This window comes from Micropterus salmoides, unplaced genomic scaffold (assembly GCF_014851395.1).
Source record: "Micropterus salmoides isolate LMB-PRFRI ecotype aquatic unplaced genomic scaffold, ASM1485139v1 Ms_hic_scaffold_18, whole genome shotgun sequence".
In the NCBI taxonomy this organism is placed as follows: Eukaryota; Metazoa; Chordata; class Actinopteri; order Centrarchiformes; family Centrarchidae; genus Micropterus; species Micropterus salmoides.
Window position 1 is genome coordinate 18,074,557 of NW_024040928.1, and position 18,396 is coordinate 18,092,952.

Genomic DNA, 18,396 nt, shown 5'->3' on the forward strand with positions numbered 1-18,396 from the left:
GTGCAGGGTACTGGGGATTTACTGAGATTTACTGATTTATTTGGAAGTTAAAATCTAAACTCAAATCTGGAATATGTGCAATGTAAAAAGAATTTCTTCACGTTTTAAATAAGACAATTCAGGAAACCTGCGTTTTTGGAAACATGCCAGTCATTATCTGTTTAACTGAGATAATAAACTGTTAACAATATTTACACTGTTTCCCTCAAAACACTGTGGGACACAACAAAGGCTTGCTTGTGCAACTGCAAGCTTCATGTGACATATATAGAGGAATAGTACCACCTAGTGTCAAGACTTCATTACTCCATAGCAATTACAGGCACGCAAGTGGCCTAATAGCAAACCCAAAGACCTAGCAATAGTCAAAACACAAACAAACATATACATTTCTTGGGAGAACAAAATATAATTCAAAAGCTTGGGCGTTGAATAGCTTTTATTTTAGAAACCACTCAATGGATCTGCATACTGGTAAATGTCATAACTGAGGCCAGTGACATTGGAAACCCATTGTACAGTAGACTGACGAGACAAAAAGGCGGCAGCATGACTCCTCAGAATACAACACCAGTTTCCATATTGGCTCCTCATATACACTGGTGTGGCTGTGGTAAACCATCTGGATTAATTCAAAACTGATTACAATCCAGCAGCGTGGTCCACGTCCACGCGGACCTCATATTCCAGTCTTTTCCTGAAAAAGGTCTGTTGATGGTCAAACTGAAGAATGCTATAGGAGGATCTTCCTCACTTGCTCATCTCCTGCTGGACCTCACTGAGGAGCTGCTCCTCCAGTTTGGAGGTGTCGTACTCCTTCAGCATGTCGTACTCCTGCCAAGGCTGTGCCCACTTCTGGGCATGCTCCATCTGCTCTGGGGTCAGGGACAGGTCAAAGCGGATGCCCTGGATGTTGAACTTCGGTCGTTCCCAGCGTTTGGACCATGGCTTTGGGCGCATCTTTACCTTCATCTGTTGAATAGACAGAAATGCTAAATCATTTAAATGCTGTATTTTTACTACGTTCCTCTTTCTTTCTTGCTTTGTCTGCTTGCTTTGTCTACCAAAGGCACCTTTTCACATCGCTAGAAATAATATCTGTATTATTATGAACAATTGCACAAAAAGCTTTATAAAAATAGTTTTAACAATACAACAGATGAGTTTGGAGAAGCCCCATTTAATGCAGCTCTTTGTTATAAATTAGAAGCTCTCTCACCTTGTTGACAGGCACCTCTCCAGTAGGGGAGAAGGGCACAGGCTTCATGTCCGGGTCCACAGTGCTGTACTCGGGTAGAGCGTCTCTCAGATACATCAGGTTGTCATCTAGCCTCTTCTCCAGCTTCAGCACCTCAATCTTCTGGATGCGAGGGCTGTACAGCTCGTAGCAGATCTCCACACCTGAGACACACACACACACACACACCAAGAAGTACATCATTGATACAACATACTGTCTGACTACAGGAGAAACCCTAACAATCATAGGCAAATATGAACAGAAAGGGAGGGCAGATGTAACAGGGAAAAGCTATATAATTTAACATTTGCAATAACATTTAATATAGTCTTGCTTAAAATTCCATTAATGCCACAAGACTGGGATGCCACAGTCTATGTGACATTCAGTAAACCTTTGTTAGACCAGTACTTAAATAAAGCTCACCTTGGTTATCAATGATGTTCCTCAGGACGAATGTGGCTCCAAGCCCCTTCCCACCCCTCTGGATACAGATGCCAACAAAGCGGTTAGTTTTCCCATTGGCATTGGGATCGGCCATGGTCACTGCCAGGATACTTCCTGAAAACGGTCAAATTGACACAAATTAACTTATAATGCAAACAATAGACTTTATGTGCACACATATATAGGAGAATGCCTTGAGATTAAAAAGGGTTTTTAAGGACACTGCTGCTGTGCATGCCTGACACCCCGAGGCATTCATTTCCACAAGTGAGGGACCCAGACAGCAAAAGTCTAGTCACCCTTTATGCCAAGTTGAGATGCAGGAATTGCCAGAGGATCTCAGGCCAAAGCAGGCTGGATCATGGGGGGGTTAACAAATCACAGATGAGATAAACGTATTCTAAAATTGAAAGGAAACCAGTGAATAGTGTCAAAGATTGGGGTAAATCTGTCTTCGTCTCTTGAAGCACGATAGTAGCATGACAGTTGGAATGACTAGTTATAGTACAACTATTTTTGTCCAGAATGTGGCTGCTTTAACTTTGATGAAATGAAAAGTGTCACTGACCTTCTCCAGGTTTTGGTAAACTTAACCCTCTCACCTCACCAGTGGGAATGTACCCCTGGATAATTTTCTTACCTACGTAAAATTCAGGTATGTTGAGAACTTTCCTCCTGCGAATCATGTCTTTCCTCTCAATGGAAAATTTAAAAGGGTCTGTTCTCTGTCTGGGAGGGATGAACTCTGGGCTCAGAAACCTGAGAGAGACAGACAACACTTTAAAAAAAAAAAAAATACACACAATTTACAAAGTATGCAGCGTTAGTATGCGTGTCTGTGAGTGTCAGACTTAGGACTCTGGTGTCGTTTCTGCTTTACAAAAGAAACATACTGTCGCAGAGATGCCGCAGTCTGTGTTTTATCTATGATGACAGGTTTAGATGGAGGGGTGAATTTCGGTGGCTGCTCGCTATTGTTTCCCGGCGCAGGGCGACACACAGACGTGGAGAGCAACCCTGGAAATAACAAGAAAGTAAGACATTCATCAAGTAAGTTATTTCTAGATGTTAGATTGTTAAATCTTGCTAGCTCGGTCTAACATTAGCTACGTTAGCTCAGAGTCTGTGGATACGTTAACGTTACAAGCGCTACACATCTTCGAAGCCTGACATCAAATTATAAAGTATAACAGAGAAAAGTATAAAGAGAGACGGTTCTGTTAACTTACGTTCATTTTGGAGCTGGAGGTTTCGTAACAACCTCAGTGAAAACATGCATTTATCGAGCACTCTTACGCAGGCAGCCATGACTGACCTTCTGTGGTCACATGCGAACTTTTACGGAAACCGTGTAGGACAAATAGTATTGAAACGCCATTCTTTACGAATATGCAATGTTGTCCATTGTCCACAAGATGGCGCAACTGTTTCGTCGGTTAGACCGTAGGGTCATACACTTTTTATACAGTCAATGGTTATACATAATCTCATTTTGTCCTAGCCTATTTCTAGGGTAAACGTAGGAACAATAAAAAAAAGAAGTGGCACCTAAATACTAAAATAAAAGTTCAATTAAATTAAAAGACTACTTATTGAGATGAGAGTGATAGCCAACCTGTCAACCAAGTCCAGTTGCCCTTGACTTTAACCTTCTAACTATGACCTGGATGACTGAGAATCTTCACAGACAACCTGTTTTGTATGATTTACACTCCATTATACCAGAGCGATTAATGAGCAAATGGAAAATGTTGCGTTTAATAACCCCTACAGTTTATGTCAGTGTTGATGGTATTTTGTCTAATGATGATGATTATTTAAGCGTAATTTCTGCATTTATGGATGATCCCAGACAGCTTTTTTAAACGCATTTACCTTTAATCCACTAAGAATTCAATAGTGGTGGATGAACAATTTAGATTATCAGCAAAATTAGTAATATCACACTATATGTACTGTATTCCTCATTACAAGGAAAAGCCCTGCATCCGTATTTTACTTAGAAGCACAAATGCAGGCTATTAACACATATGACATACATTATCAAAAGTAAGTATTAGGGGACAGAATGGGCCCTTTCAGAGTGCTATATAATTGGTTTATCATTACTGATTTTTTACAATCTTGTGTTTTGCATGCAAAATCTTTAATCAGTGATCTGTCAGTGAATTAAATGTAGTGGAGAGTAGCTACAATATTTGAAACTGAAATGCAGAGGTGTAAAGTAGAATTAAATGGAATGAGGGGGCTACCTCAAAATTGGTAAGTAACCTACATTAGCCTGCTTCAGCAGAGTAGACTAAATGTAGGCCTACTTAAATTATTTCTTAGAGATTACAGACTGCACAGAAAACCAATAGCAGCCTGCATGTGTCTGGTAGGGAACTCTGGGTCTTTGAGACCATGCAGGGGCGCGGCGGTCCTCCAGGTGGGCTGCCTCCACAACACAACACGCAGTTAGAAATGCACTCAGAGGGCAGTCAACTGCTCCAGCCCAGAGGAACCTCGATCCCGGTCTCACAGCGGTGGGAGGATGAGGGAAGACTAAAGACATGGGACCGCACATCTTCTGCATGCGACACAGAACCTGAAACCCAAATGCTACTGCTGGACTTTCTAATGCTACGGAGAAACTCAAAAACTTTGAGGCGTCAAGGATGTTCTTCTCAGATGGGACTCTCTCAGCCGTCACTTGTGCGCTCCTGTTGGGAATAACGTGTATGACCGGACTCTGCGACCTCACGAAAGGCTCTTCAGACTTCACAGGTTGGGAATTAATATGGTGTGCTCGTGCTTTGTATACTACAGTCCTGTTTTCCAAACAATGACACAGCAGCATGTTCAGATGACCAGCACTTGTTTTTATCCCGCATGTGCCATTTTACGCCTGAGAGTTATAGCCTACTATTTGCACCCTTGAAGAGGAAAAAATATGATAAGTCATTACGCGTGCTTTAAACTGTTGCGCACGACTCCCAAAAATGATTATGAGAAGTGATTTCAGTGTCGCATCAACTACTCCTCTCAGGACGACCCGTGCGTCTGGCGTGCTGCGGTATGCAGACTCAGATGTTTGCTTTATAAACCGAGTAGAACACAACTTAAACATGCGGAAAATACCCGTATTGTGCTTATCTTTTGCCCATGCCTGACACTGTTTGTGAAGAATGACCCACAAAGGGCATTTCAAACAACAGGTTCTCCTTTACTAAAGCCATCTGGCTGTAGGGATTGAGGATTTGTTTATCAGTAGGCTACAGCATAGATCTGCAACACATATCCCATTGATGCAATTGAGATAAATGAGATAATATGGTTAATGTGTTACTAGATGGCACCTATTGTCTAGACTAGGACAAGTTCTTTGCTACAGATTTACAGCTCAGAGAAGAAAGCAAATGCCGACTATAGGGCCGTTTTTTTTTTTTTATGATTTTCGGTGCTTCATATAGGCCTACAATCAGTTGAAAGGTAAAGTCAATGCAATTGCTCAATATCGGTGCCTCGGAAATGCAAAGTAGCCTACCTCAGGTTTATGTGTAGTCCGGTGTGATATAATCTATCTTTCATATCTACTAAGAAACAGGCAGCATATTACTAAACTAATGAGTTATTCTGCCTTGCATTCAAGCTATTGAGCTTTGCTGAGCCCAGGGCAAGCCTGCAAGTTTTGTTTATAGTGCCATAAAACAGGAAGGGAGCTTTGTGGCGGTGTTAATTGGGCTCTAATGGGTCTAATGGTTCGAATTGAGCAGGCTAACACTATGGGGAAAGGTGCTAAAGAGCAGATGTATGTGACAGGCCCTCTGTGTATGATTGCTGTTTGCATGTGTCCATATTGCTGCCTAATGAGCTGCTAAAGATCATGATGTAGTGAGGGCTGTTAACAGGGTTACATTTCTGTAATTGCCATGTATGTGTGTCCTTGTAGATCAAATGGCGGATAATTAAGCAAGAAGGGAAAACTAAAAGACCAGCTGATACCAGATTTCCGCTGCTCCGGGGAGGTTTACCAATACCCCGGCTTAGACATGATTATGCAAATACTGTGTAACAGGCAAGAGTTAATTTGTTGAAATCTCAGCTTTGGTGCAACATTTCCAGTTTTCCTCTGGACCTTCTTGGTAACTTTGCTCCTTAGGGGGGTGGGAAGGAAACACTGCTGTCATGTTGGGATCTCCCTTTGCTTTACATGTACCTGAGATCAGTTTTTCTTTTCTATATGCCCCAAAGGGATGCCGGTGTTGTGTCCCCAGATGCATAATTGTGTGCCCATCAGGGACTCTGTGCAACATGCTTTTACAAAAATGCTGACCAAGCATGGTGAAACAAAATAAGAAATCATAATACCTCAGGGACAAACACATCCTTCAGTCCTCACATTCTCGAGCTGGAGTCTCCCTGGAGACAGAGAGGAGCACTTTGATTGACAGGTGCTGGCAGGGTGCAGGGTGACAAAAGCAGTAGGTTTAGATCTTACATCTGTCAGTCAGACCTCTTGTCAGTCATGTGGCTGGAGCAGTGATGGTCAGCCCAATGGAGCCAACTGTTGATTTCCAAAGGAATGTTTACAGTAGTAAAAGATAATTCAGTGTTTTCACGTGCTAGTTTTACTTCATGCTTCTCTGTGACTTGCATTAGCATTGTTTGCCGACAACTGGTGAAATGGAAGATTTATATTTCATCAGCGGCTTTGAGCCTACTAGAGAAATGGAAACAAACTATGTTGGTGGGTAATTTAATTCCGTCTCCCCCTGTTATCATCTTCTATTATACAGGCGTCTGAAAAGCTAATTAGAGGTATGGAATGAGCTGTGCAACACTTAAGGGCCCCTAGGCTAACAGAGGTAAAGTTAGCAAGCTGGCTAATTAATGCTCTTTGTTTTGTCTAAGTTATCAATACTCCTTTGTTGATCTTTGTGTTGAATTCATAGAACCTAATACGCAACTTTATTGTCCCCTCTCCTGTATGTATTTGCTTAGGTTTAGTTATGTGATGAGCGTTCAGCTTGTTATGTAACTGTTCTTTTATCAGACGGGTAGCAGCAAACCATCCATTACCAGATATGGATGTCATGCTTCTTTGCTTTTTTTATGCATATACAGACCCCACTTCTCAACAAACACTAGACGATGTCTTCCTTGTTTTAACACTAAAACAGAGCTGAAACAATTTGTTTATTCATTTATCAGTGGATCAGCAGAAAATAAATCTGCAACTAGTTTGATCATCGTTAATTTGTTAACATCATTTAGAGAGCAAAAGTGCCTGCCTGTCGGTTGTCAGTATATGTTGCTTGTATATGTTTTAGTAAACAATTTGGGAGTTGAGTGTTGGTTAAACAGTTAAAGCAAACTGAAGACTTTGCCTTGGTCTTCAAGAAATTGTGTATTTTCACTTTTTTCTGATGTTTTCCACACCATATGAAAGTCAATCATGAAAATAATTTGCTGATCGATCGATAATGACAATAATTGGTAGTTGCAGCCCTACACTCATATCTATGACTACAGGTTACATTTGTTCTTAGTGCCTTTAGGCAGATGTGTCTAGTTATGTGAGCATAAGTACTAGCTGTCATGTCTGCTTTCCTGTCTCCTGCTGGATGCCGCTATCAGCTGACATTGACAGTAAACAGTTTATTATTTTTGTCAACACATAGCAGTGCCGGTGAAAAAGTGAAGCGATGAATGCCGGACTGTTTTTGGAAAGAAGCCGGGACAATGACATGAGTCAAGCTTTTGCTCCATCAGGCCTTTTAAATGAGAGCATCTCAAACAAAACACAGACTGTATGATTTATTCAACTGCAGAATAAAGCCAATATAGTCATGAGAGACTTGACTGAGTGATCAAGAACAATTTATTGACATATGATCCAGTGAATATTAGAATGTGAAAAGTCATAGGTGATTAGACCCCATTGAAATGACGTGGTATTTAATGGGAGTGGTGAAGCCGTAGAGTATAGAAATCCCCACGGTGAAGTCTTGACACTGGTGGTATTGATGAAGGGATGAAGGAAATGCTGAGGTTCTGGATGTGATGAGGAGGACTTCTGCTGAGCTTCAACTGAGCCTGGATCTTAGGAGCAGAGGGGAAGGGGGTGGAGGAGGGCTGCAGCAATTCGTACTGAAATGACAGCCGGCAGCAGTGGAGAGAACAGATTTTAAGTTTCACGGTGACTACATTTTTCGCTAATCGTGGTAATATCTGATTGGAAAATTAAGTGAGAATGCCCATAGTCAACTGTTGGAGGCAGGAAGAGAAGTGAGAGAGTGTATGAGAGAGAGAGAGTTGTGGTTGAACTGACCTTCATTAGACCAAGCCGGTCTAATTGTAGGCCGAGGCATCTCTGCAGCACTGCAGTACTTCATTATAACTCTGTTTTGTCACACATTTTACCTACCTTTACCAAAAAATTGCAACTGCTGCGCTTTGGATATGATACTTACTATGTTGTGATTTTGATAATATTTCAATTAACTGTTCAGCCCTACCATAGAACATTTTTGAATAGCTCCATTGTTAATCAGATAAACTATATGACACTGCCAAAGGGTAACAGTGAAGCGACTTTTCTTCTCCTTCTCTGTCATAAACCCCGCAGGCAGAACCCTATTTTACCCCAGTCAATGGGATGTGAGGCTGTTGAGGGGCCAAGGGGTCAACTGAGGTCAACCCATCGTAACTGAGTGTGTGAATACTTAGGGGGAGTTATCGTCCATCTTATTCTTCATTCCCCCCTGTCGGACCCAGTCACACATGTTGACCACTGTCGACTTTTAAGGATGAAATATTTATTTTTTATCAGTATTGATGTTTTTGCATTTAGAACTTCTGATTTTCTTCGGTAAATGTTTTGATGAAAAGACATATTAGTGTTCCCAGAAACCCAGAAGTATCTGTCTAGAAATATTTGCCTTTTCATAAATGATTAATCGTTTAAATCATTTGTCAAGCAAAAGTAGCAAACATTTGATGCCTTCAGCCTCTCAAATGTGAGGAATTGCTAATTTCCCAAGTCTCAAATTATAGCAAACTTGAGTATTTGCGGGTTTTAGACTGTTGGAAAAAACAAGAAATATGAATTTGTCACTTTTGGTTCTATGAAATTATGATGGATATTTTAAACTAATTCCTGACTTTCTCTGTGACAGATCAGCTGATTGCTTCCCTATGGGCAAGTGCTCTAAGCTGCCTGACACCGTAGCCAACACATACACCAGACACACAAATCCACCTATGCTAGTACCCTATGGGCATGTCCTGGATTAGGCTACCCCTAACTGCCTGCTCCCACACATACACACAAACACACCCCTCCACCTATTACTGAGCACTACTCGAGGCCCCTCAAATCTTAATCCGCTCTGATTTTTGAGTGGCCCTGGATAAGTGTAGCACACTGAACCCCGTGCTCTCCTCTCTTGGCCCCAGGGCTCGCCTGATCACTGTTTCTGTGTCTGTGTGTGCCAGGTGAGCTCTGTCTAAACAAATCCTGCCTCCCACTTGTTTTGTCTACTGCGGGTGGAGGCGGGCGGCGAGGCAGACAGCGAGGGCCTGGCACAAGGCTGCTTTTCTCTCCAACTGAATAGAGAGGGGGTGCCGCGTTTCAAAGAATAGTCTCTGTGAACCAGGTTCTCAAAGGAGTGAATTGTCAAGAAATTTCACAACACACAGAGTTGTTGGGTGTCAATGAGGGAGTGGATTATTTTATATCATGCATTGTTTTGCCACAGACTGAATATATAAAATGTTTGAAGCACCACCCAAGTGATTTCAGGTTTGAACTATAATCCTTTATTGATATGTTAAATCCAGTGAAATTCTTTATAGGCAGGAGACAAGCTGCAGAAGGATTTGGTTAGGGTTTGTTAGCATTTTATCAAATCTGAATCTAGGTTAGAATCAGCTTATCAAATCTTAATTGTTTCCCTTATTAAATCCATTTAGGTGTTGCTTTCATAAAACATACGTAACAAACAAAAAGTTAAAGATAAATTAACAGATAATATCTACATCTCAGAGAACTAAACGGATGGATTTATATTTAGTCCATTGCTCCTTACCAGCAAAAATGAGGGAGAGGATACAGTGTGAGATTCAATAAGACATTTGTTAGTGTGATATAAATTGATTCAGGTATTTTATTAACTGAGAGCTGGATCTTAAAGAAAACCAGCTTTTTAAACCCGGCGGTAACTGAGAGAGAGGTTTGTCCAGCTTCACATTACAGAAAAGTCTAGAAAAAAGGCAAAAAATTTATTGCAGAGGTTTGAAACATATCCAGCAATTTACTTGTGTGTGTGTGTGTTGTGTGACATGCAGTGTTAATAGCTGTGCGACGCTGGTTTGGGTGCAGACAGCTTGGAGATATAATGTAGACAACTTCTGGATGTGTGTGAGCGCCTCTGTAGGGTGTGTGTTTGTAATTGTAGGTGGAAGTCTGGCCTGGCACAATATGATTGCAATGAAAGACATGACCTACTGTGTACATCCCTCCCCCTGGATACAAAAAGCACATAAACAAACACACACATAAGGCAGAGCTTGACATCATGTCGGGGAACAACAATGTGGTGTTAGTGAGGAGAGATGTTTACAGGAACAGGAAACAACTCTTCAGTTAAATGATCTCACATCACTGTAATAAACACCAAAGCTCACCAAAGTCAAAGCCAGTGTTTAAAAACTGAATTGTTGGGATCTATATTATACAACTTTTTAATGAATCATATTTCATATCTAATTTTTTTTACTGGAACAATAATTTTGCTAACAGAAATTCCAGAATAACAGGACAAAGCATTGAACACAAACACGTCGACAGGATTAATGTGAAAAGTAGATGTAGCCTTTAAAGCGAGCTTTGTGTCAACTGATTCAAGTCCTGGCATATAAGCGATTTTAACGTGCACCAATCAAAATAGGCTTTTGTCTCATTGCCAAGATATGTGCGGGAAGAGAGCACATCCTGACAGAGGTAATGCTGAATAAATAATTTGACTGCTGTTGGTGCAATATTACATTAAATGAAGTCCCGGTATGTCAGTAATGTCCTTGCCTTGTCAGGCAAACAGTTTGGCAATCAGTGAAGGTTTTGACTTTGAGCATTACCAGTGTGTTATATATCAATAAAAAGCACTGATTTTGTGCCCAATGAGCTTGATTTTGGATGATGTTTTGCAATTTCTGTGCAAAGCTACTGTTACTTTTAAAGTGTGATACATTTTTAAAAAATCTAAATAAAACAATTGTTAGATAAACAGCAGATAAAATTGTAGAATGTTTATTGTGGAAATGATTTTGTCTTGTAAAATCATTAGTAGCCTAAGGATGACAAAGTTTCATCTCACTACCTATAGTTAATCATTTAGGGTGCTTTCACACATATCCTGGAAGCGCACTCTGGTGGATTTTAGGGCTGAAGCGATTTGTCGACGTAATCGATTACATAAATACGTCGACTCGCATTAAGTGCAATTTATACTTCTTCGTCAAATTGATGGCATAGCCTCTGCGTAGCCCCCTACCCTACGCCGTCACCTACGGCGTAGCCTGACGTGAAGCAGCATGAACAGTGAAGTGAAAGTATCCCGGAGCACTGACGGTAGCACCGCAGATCCTGTTTACTTTCTGTCTCAAGCATACAAGCACGGCACATTATGGTTAGGTTAGGTAGATTTATTGTCACAGTACAACAAGTTATAGAGTGAAATTGAGTTTTGTAACTCCCTTCTGCTACGTAGCAGACAGTAAACATTAATATTATCAACACGAGGACACATAGTCCGTTAAAATCTATTTTATAAAATACTAAGTAATAAGTATTTCTTCATTGCCTTCAAGTAATTTCAGTCATGGCAACGTAACGTTACAGCGCTCGTGTCATCTAATGTTCGGCCGTTTCATATTTTCTATTTATTTAACGTCCACGTATTTGCGAGAAAACAGCTGAAAGTAACAGTACAGGCAATCTGTGACTGTCTGCACAGTCATCCCTTGATAATATTAATGTACCTTTTTGTCATATTCCTAAAGTTTTTGAGTTGCAGTTTAATCATACTAGAGAATGCTCATAGGCAATTACATCTTTTTAAGCTCTTTCATGACAGTCGGGGTGACAGTAGCCAACTGTGTAACTTGTGTGTTTATAGCTCTTGGTTGTGAGAAATCAGTGTGAACACAAACCGAACTAGAACAAAAAGGCAACAATTTTATCTCTTTTTTTCCCTCCATAATCCGAGTCGAATAAACTACAGGTGTGAACTGAGTGTCTCAGCAATATACCAGACTATAATGTGTGTTATCTGTATGCTGACTGAGGGCTTAGACAGGCTGTTGTACAAAAACAATCACTGTAATTTTAGTGAGAGTAGATGGTCACGTTTTCAACCCAGACTGCAGTCAAAATGACCTACACAGTCTGTGGAGGAGTTCTAACTACCAGCTGAATGAGGCTGTGTGTCTTAATCAAGACTTATAATCAGAAGAAAACTGCTCTACCAGTCAGCCCTTAATATTATAATCATTATTTTGCATAGATTTCTGTCGATCCCTAAAACCACCCAAATCGGCCAATCAGATGTTGAGCTGGTTTTAGTAATAACTGTTATTGGGGAGGAAGGAGGGGGTCTAAGTCCTAAACTGCAAAGATGTATATGTAGACATTGCAGGTGTGTGTTTGCACTTGCCCTCTCTTGCGTGGGGGAGGTGTAAGAAGCCGCAAAGAAAACACAGTGAAATCTGTGAAGAAGATTCTTGAGTGACACCCTGGCGTTGTTGCGTGAAGCTGCAGTTAGCGAGCTACCCTCGCAACTTTGCTATCTCTGTTTAGGCAACACTTGTGTAATTAATTTAGAACGTCTCATTTGTCATATTTTAAACACAGACCCTTATTGTCTGGAGAAAGTTGTGTTCACTTTGTGAGCAGAACGCTCATGGAGAATCAGATAAGTTGTGATACCTGCTGCTGCAAGTACAGAGGGCTGCATCAACACGAGGATGAAACTGAGCTGCAGATAAACAGAAACAAGTGTTGAGAAAGAGACTGGTGGGTGTCTGCACTGGCAATTATTTTCTCGTGTCCACCCCACTTATGTGCTGGCTGGTGAATTATGTGCTCAACAAGCCCCCCCCCCCACACACACACACACACACACTCAAAAACGAGTGCACACACCTTTTCTGCTCTTGCATCTCGGAGAATGTCGACCCTGCTTTGATGCCCCTCCTCCTCCCTGCTGTCTCTTTTTTTCTGCCTTTCTCTCTGTTTCCTGGGAGCTGATTTATGTTTGGTTAAGAGTCAACATGTGCGCCTCGATCTGGCTTCCTTTTTAGTCCTTTCTGCATCCTTCTCTCCTCTCTTCCCTCTTTCTTCAGTATGGGAGAGGGAAAAGAACATTTTGAACGTCATTAGTTTTTATGGTTTGATTAAACCCCTAGAGGCAAAGAGAGAGAGAGACAGAGAGAGAGATTGAGAGGTAGAGAGGTGGAGCACAGAAGGGCCAGTCTGAACAAGGAGGCATTGTGTAGCCCCCCAACTGTGTCGGACTGACAGTCTGCATTACAGCACGCTACAGCAGCCTGCTCCCCAAAGCACTGCTAATCTGTTGCTTACTGGCCCCTCTGGCTAGCTCAGGTAAGGGGGAAGGGAACCGGAGAGAGGGGGAGAGAGATTTCCCCTTGTTTTAGCCATGTTAAAGCCCAAATCATTTTTACCAGATTGCATTTGTTTCATTTGCAGCATGGTAAAAAAACAGTCTTGTAAGAGCTGGATGATAAGACCTATAATGAATATGACAAAAGCATGGCATGTTGGCTCGCTTTTAATAAGTCTGTCCTCTCTACTAACAGTATAACTCAAGATCCTGGGTTGTTGGCTGATTGCTTGTTAGAACTTCTAGATGCCATTGGTTGTGTCAGTTTATAGACAGTTTGAGTATCTTCAGGTTGGTGAGAGATTCATTCTTCTGCCCTCACTTTGCATATAGGTACTCAGCTACGCAGTGAGCTAGACGCACCTTCAATAAAGGCTAAAGACGGAAGTTGGGCTTTGAGTTATTCAACTGCAAGCTAGTCTGAAACCAGGACCAAAAATTCAGTGACAGTGATTAGAGACTAGATATCAGAAAAAATCAGACGCCATAAACAAGACTTGAAAGACAATGAAAGGTGCTGTAAAAATTATTACGTACAGTAACAGGGAAAATTGAGAAATTGTGATTGACAGAAATAGACTAGCTGTCAAATGAGTTACATTGTCCTCAAATGCCAGCATCTCTGCGAGGCTGAAGAACAGTGGTGCTTTGAGCTAAATGCTAACATCAGCATGCTAACATAGTCACAATGACGTTAGCCTGCCAATGGTTAGCAGGTATAATGTTTACCGTTCACCACTTGGGTTAGCATGTTAGCATGCTATCATTTGCCAATTAGCACTGAACACAAAGCACAGCTGAGGCTGATGGGAATGTGGTTTGCTCTGCAGGTATTTGGTCGTAAAACAAAGGTACTGAGGCAAATTGCTATTTTGACCTGTTGATGGCTCAAAAGTCAATGGAATCACCAAAGGTATCACAACTCATGCTCAGGGGTGCATGAATGTCTGCACCACATTTCATGGCAATCCATCCAGTGGTTGTTAAGATATTTCCTCTCAAAACCTCAAATGTGAATCTTGTGGTGATGCAAGAAGAAAAGTCCATTAATCACCAAAGTCATTAGAATATATCCTCTGCACACTATCAAAATCTTTTGCCAATCCATTTTGTTGATATTTTATTGGATAAGTGAAAACTCAACAGGCTAATCCATTTCATAGTATTTTAACAGCATGGTCTGGGTTTTGTGGTTGTCAGACTAGAGAAGCAATGACCTATCATACACCAGACCCTGTGAGGGGAATTTACCATCGTTTTTGTAATTTTAGAACACAAAAGGCACTAACCAATAAATGAATATGCAATGAGAATAATCTTTCGTTATAGTAGTAGTACAGGAAAGGGTTTATGTGTAGCAGCTGCCATTGTACAAATTGAGGCTGGACATTCAGCAGGCAAAAACCTTTACCCAAGGAGACCCCAGTTACTTGGTAGCTGCAAAAACAAACTCTCTGGGAAAACTCTGAATGAATAAAGCAAGGCTTTCACATTTAGTCTGGTCATTCCTGCAGATTTGTCTGTGTTTCTTGTAAATGGAAGGAGATCTCCCTGCTAAGTCTCATTGGACATGCCGAAGACAGCTTTTCACTCCCTCAGCTCCTCAGGAGTTGTTCTATTGCTTGTTTTCACAGAACAGCCCACCCGATAAGCGTGTTAATTCCCTAAAAAGCTCAGCTTTTCAGTGCCCACCCACTCCTGCCTTTTTTTTTTTAAAGGAAATACCTCTCTTTTTTCCTCACAGCACATGCTAGAACCTTGATAAAGGTATGCTGTCTTGCTATTATTCCATTAAAACTATTTACTGTTTTTTATAAGGGGGTTTTGTGGGCATTTGAAAAAAAGGGCAGAAAGTTCCCGCATACCAAAGAGACAGAAAAAAACATGGTTTTGCAAAGTAAAATTAAAACTGATAGCCATAATATAAACCTATATTGTAGTTAAATTATCCAAGAGACTCCACTGTGTTTATGGAACATAGAGGATATCATTAAAAGAACACTCATGTTAATTCAAAGTGGGGAAAGTGAACAGCACAACAGCAGAGAAAACGAGTGAAAGGAGATCATTCCTTTGTGACCTTTCTGTCACAAGCTCCCTTTTCTTAGCCTTAGGCTTCCTCTGCCCCACCCAACAATCACTTAAATCCAGTCCGCTGTGGTGAGAGTGGCGGTAGAAAGATACATCTGTTGTTCACTTTGTGACAATAAAGCTCACACACTGATGCATCTGTCTGGTGTCTGCTGGGCTATGGTTAGTGATGGGGCAGTCCGGCTGCCACCCAACTCTCCCAGGCAGTAAAAGTGACCATTAAAATGACAGATATCTCTCACTCTGGTGTCTTCTCTTCTGTCACACACTTTCTCTGTGTGTGTCTGGACATGCAACCGAACACACAGGATGGTGTTCCCGGAACCTCTGTGTCCCCTCAACTCTTTCACCCTTCACTCTCACATCCCATCCCACAAATGATAAAAAAACACACATGCTCAGAGAGAGTAAAAGCGTCCTCTCGTCTACTGCCCTTTGACCCGCGGGGGTCAAGGAGAGGCACGTGCTAACAGAGGTCGTGGGAGGGCTTGGGTGGGACCAGTGTTTTTTGGGGACTCCTTAGTGGAGACTCAGTGGCCAGTGTCCAACTATGAGGCCAACTCAGAGGCTGGCAGATGTTTTATAGCCAGTCACCCCCTCAGGAGGAGCTCAGACAACAGACCCACAGGTGGACCTTCTCCCATCGTGTGCAGGAGTTAGCAAGCACAGATAACCTGAGCTATTAACTGTGGAACATGACTTAGCCTCTGACTGCCAGAGTTGGAGATAAACTTCTCTTGTGGTTTCATTTCCACCGTGTGGATCTGTTTCCTTGTGTGTGTGTGTGTGTAGTTGTGAACAGGCAAGAAGAGCATGTAGTGTTATGTTCTCCTCCAGAGCATGAATTCCTCGCCTCGCCTGATATGTGTCTGACTTAGCATGTGACATCCCTCCAGTTCTCTCTATTTAATCTCCTCTCTCTTTGCCTGGCAGATAAAAGTCCTTGTTGCTGGAAACAATGAAAGCAAACATCATGCTATCATTTCATCTAATATCTAAACTCTGTTTGATGTGCATGTTTATTATGCTGGGGCTAGACTTTGCCACAATCAATTACATCAACTATGAGTTTATATTTTTAATATATTTCTATTTTGATTGTAGTTATCCAACATTTGTTATTTAAACATACTCATTATTTCAAGTTTAGCCTCTTGTCCCAGAAATGCAATTAAAGTTTGTGTTTTTATTAGATATTTATTAACTTTCCCTGACTCTTATTTTGCTGACCGTATTTGCCATAACCACATGTATTACCAAACCATAATCATTGCTTATGTATAGATATCACAGAAATCTAGAGTTTACAAATTGTTTAATGAAATCCGGGGTTTTGCAGAATCAACCAGTTTTGATTTTCTTTTCTGGCGATACGATTGGTTTTGTGTCCACATTTAGTTGCAAGGATGGTCATACAGCCAGGTCAGATGATGCACATTAACCCATAGAAACTAACCTGGGGGTTTATATGCATCAGTCTCTAAGTGGTATCAGTTTTTTACCTATATCTAATTCTGGGGCAACTCAAATATACAGGTGGGTGACAAATTACTGTATAACAACGTTACGTACAGGACACAAACTGAATGGTTTGGCAAAAATCTGTGCTCAACCCAATTGAACTCCCATGGAAGATTTTGGAACGATATGTTCACCACCATGATCAAAACACCAAAAGAGGGAATATCTTTTGGAAGAATGATGTTCGTCACACTGGTAAAGGAGCACTGAAACTGTTCTGGGCATTCAAGGTGGCCTAGCACCTTACTTTATTTTGGGTTTTCCATTAACTTTCCACCCATTTATGTATTAGTTATATTGACATGAGAAAATCTTCCAACAAAAAAGCCTTGTTACCTCTTTAATTCTTTTTAGTCTAAAGATTTTCTTTCCTGTTCGTTCATTGAAAACTAGCCATGGACACTGCTGCTATTGGATTCATACGCCATGGTGTGCACAAACAAATAAGCAGTGTTTAGGAAAGCTGGGGGCAGGGAAGGCTGTCAGAGTTTGTTGTTTATGTTCACCAGGTTGAAGTTTGTGTGTCTTAGCATGCCGCTGTGGGGATATGCATATGTGTTTGTGTGCCTGCGTGTGTGTTTGTGTGTGTAGGTGTTAGAAAGATAAGCCATCTCGGGGAGGATGAACGGACCGGGCAAGCAGGGTGTTTGTGTTTGTGTCTCTGGTTTTAATGATTTCAGCTGCTTAGGCTCCGGTCTCTCTCTGTTGGGGGAGGAAGAGGGATATGTTAGCTGCTCTGAAATACAAATTAAGGAGACCCGCGCCTGAGGATAATGATACACACCATGAGGCAAGCTGACTTGGTGATTTAAAAAAAAAAAAATTGGATAAACATGTTAGCACACACGCATATTCTGCGTCTGGAATCCAAACCAAAGAATTTTAGTGCATCAGTGAACCAAACCTAAACATGAATTTGTTTTATTTTCTATATATGGCTGCCTCTCCTGATGACAGATGGACCTTAATGTTGCATGCACCCGGATGGCCCATGTGTATGAACATGGTTTTGCCACTGTGAATCTCCACAGCTTGTTACATCAAAAATGACAAGTCAGTTGCACCTCTGTTGGCTGGATGTCATGGAAATAAATCTTGCTATGAGTATGAGCCCTCATTTTATCTCCCGTTCTCAATTTACTCTTCCTCCATCATGTTGTTTTTCTCTTCCCTTCTATTCCCCCAACACTCTTCCCATTAGCCTCTGTTTGATCAGGTGAAGTCTGACAGCAAAGTGTGAAACACAAGCTGGGTTTATATCCAGGAGAGGAGTAGGAGGATACTCTGGAACAGGATTTGAAGTTGTGTTGTTTAGGTCCTCAGTGGGGTTAAATCCAGGGGACTAACCTCATGTGAGTAAGCCCCCTCAGCTGACATCCCCCACCCATTCAGTAACTGTGCGCGATGTGTCTGTGTATGTTAACGTGTTCAGTA

The 18,396-nt window shown here is 41.4% G+C and overlaps 2 protein-coding genes across 2 annotated transcripts in view; one reads left to right on the plus strand and one right to left on the minus strand.

The window, feature by feature from the left end:
• Positions 1-421: 421 nt before the first annotated feature.
• On the minus strand, positions 422-3,039 carry mrpl19 (mitochondrial ribosomal protein L19). Its single transcript, XM_038727302.1, has 6 exons — positions 2,917-3,039; positions 2,581-2,704; positions 2,328-2,446; positions 1,667-1,801; positions 1,220-1,401; positions 422-972 (listed from the first exon to the last, which is right to left on the minus strand). Exons 1-6 carry the CDS (start codon positions 2,993-2,995, stop codon positions 751-753), a joined length of 861 nt encoding a protein of 286 aa, XP_038583230.1. The 5' UTR covers positions 2,996-3,039; the 3' UTR covers positions 422-750.
• A 1,119-nt stretch (positions 3,040-4,158) lies between these two features.
• Positions 4,159-18,396, plus strand: part of LOC119909204 (protein eva-1 homolog A) — a 76,607-nt gene continuing 62,369 nt past the window's right edge. The window contains exon 1 of the mRNA XM_038727309.1: positions 4,159-4,453. Within this exon, the coding sequence (XP_038583237.1) occupies positions 4,345-4,453 (109 nt within the window). The 5' untranslated portion in view covers positions 4,159-4,344. The remainder of the gene's footprint in view (positions 4,454-18,396) is intronic.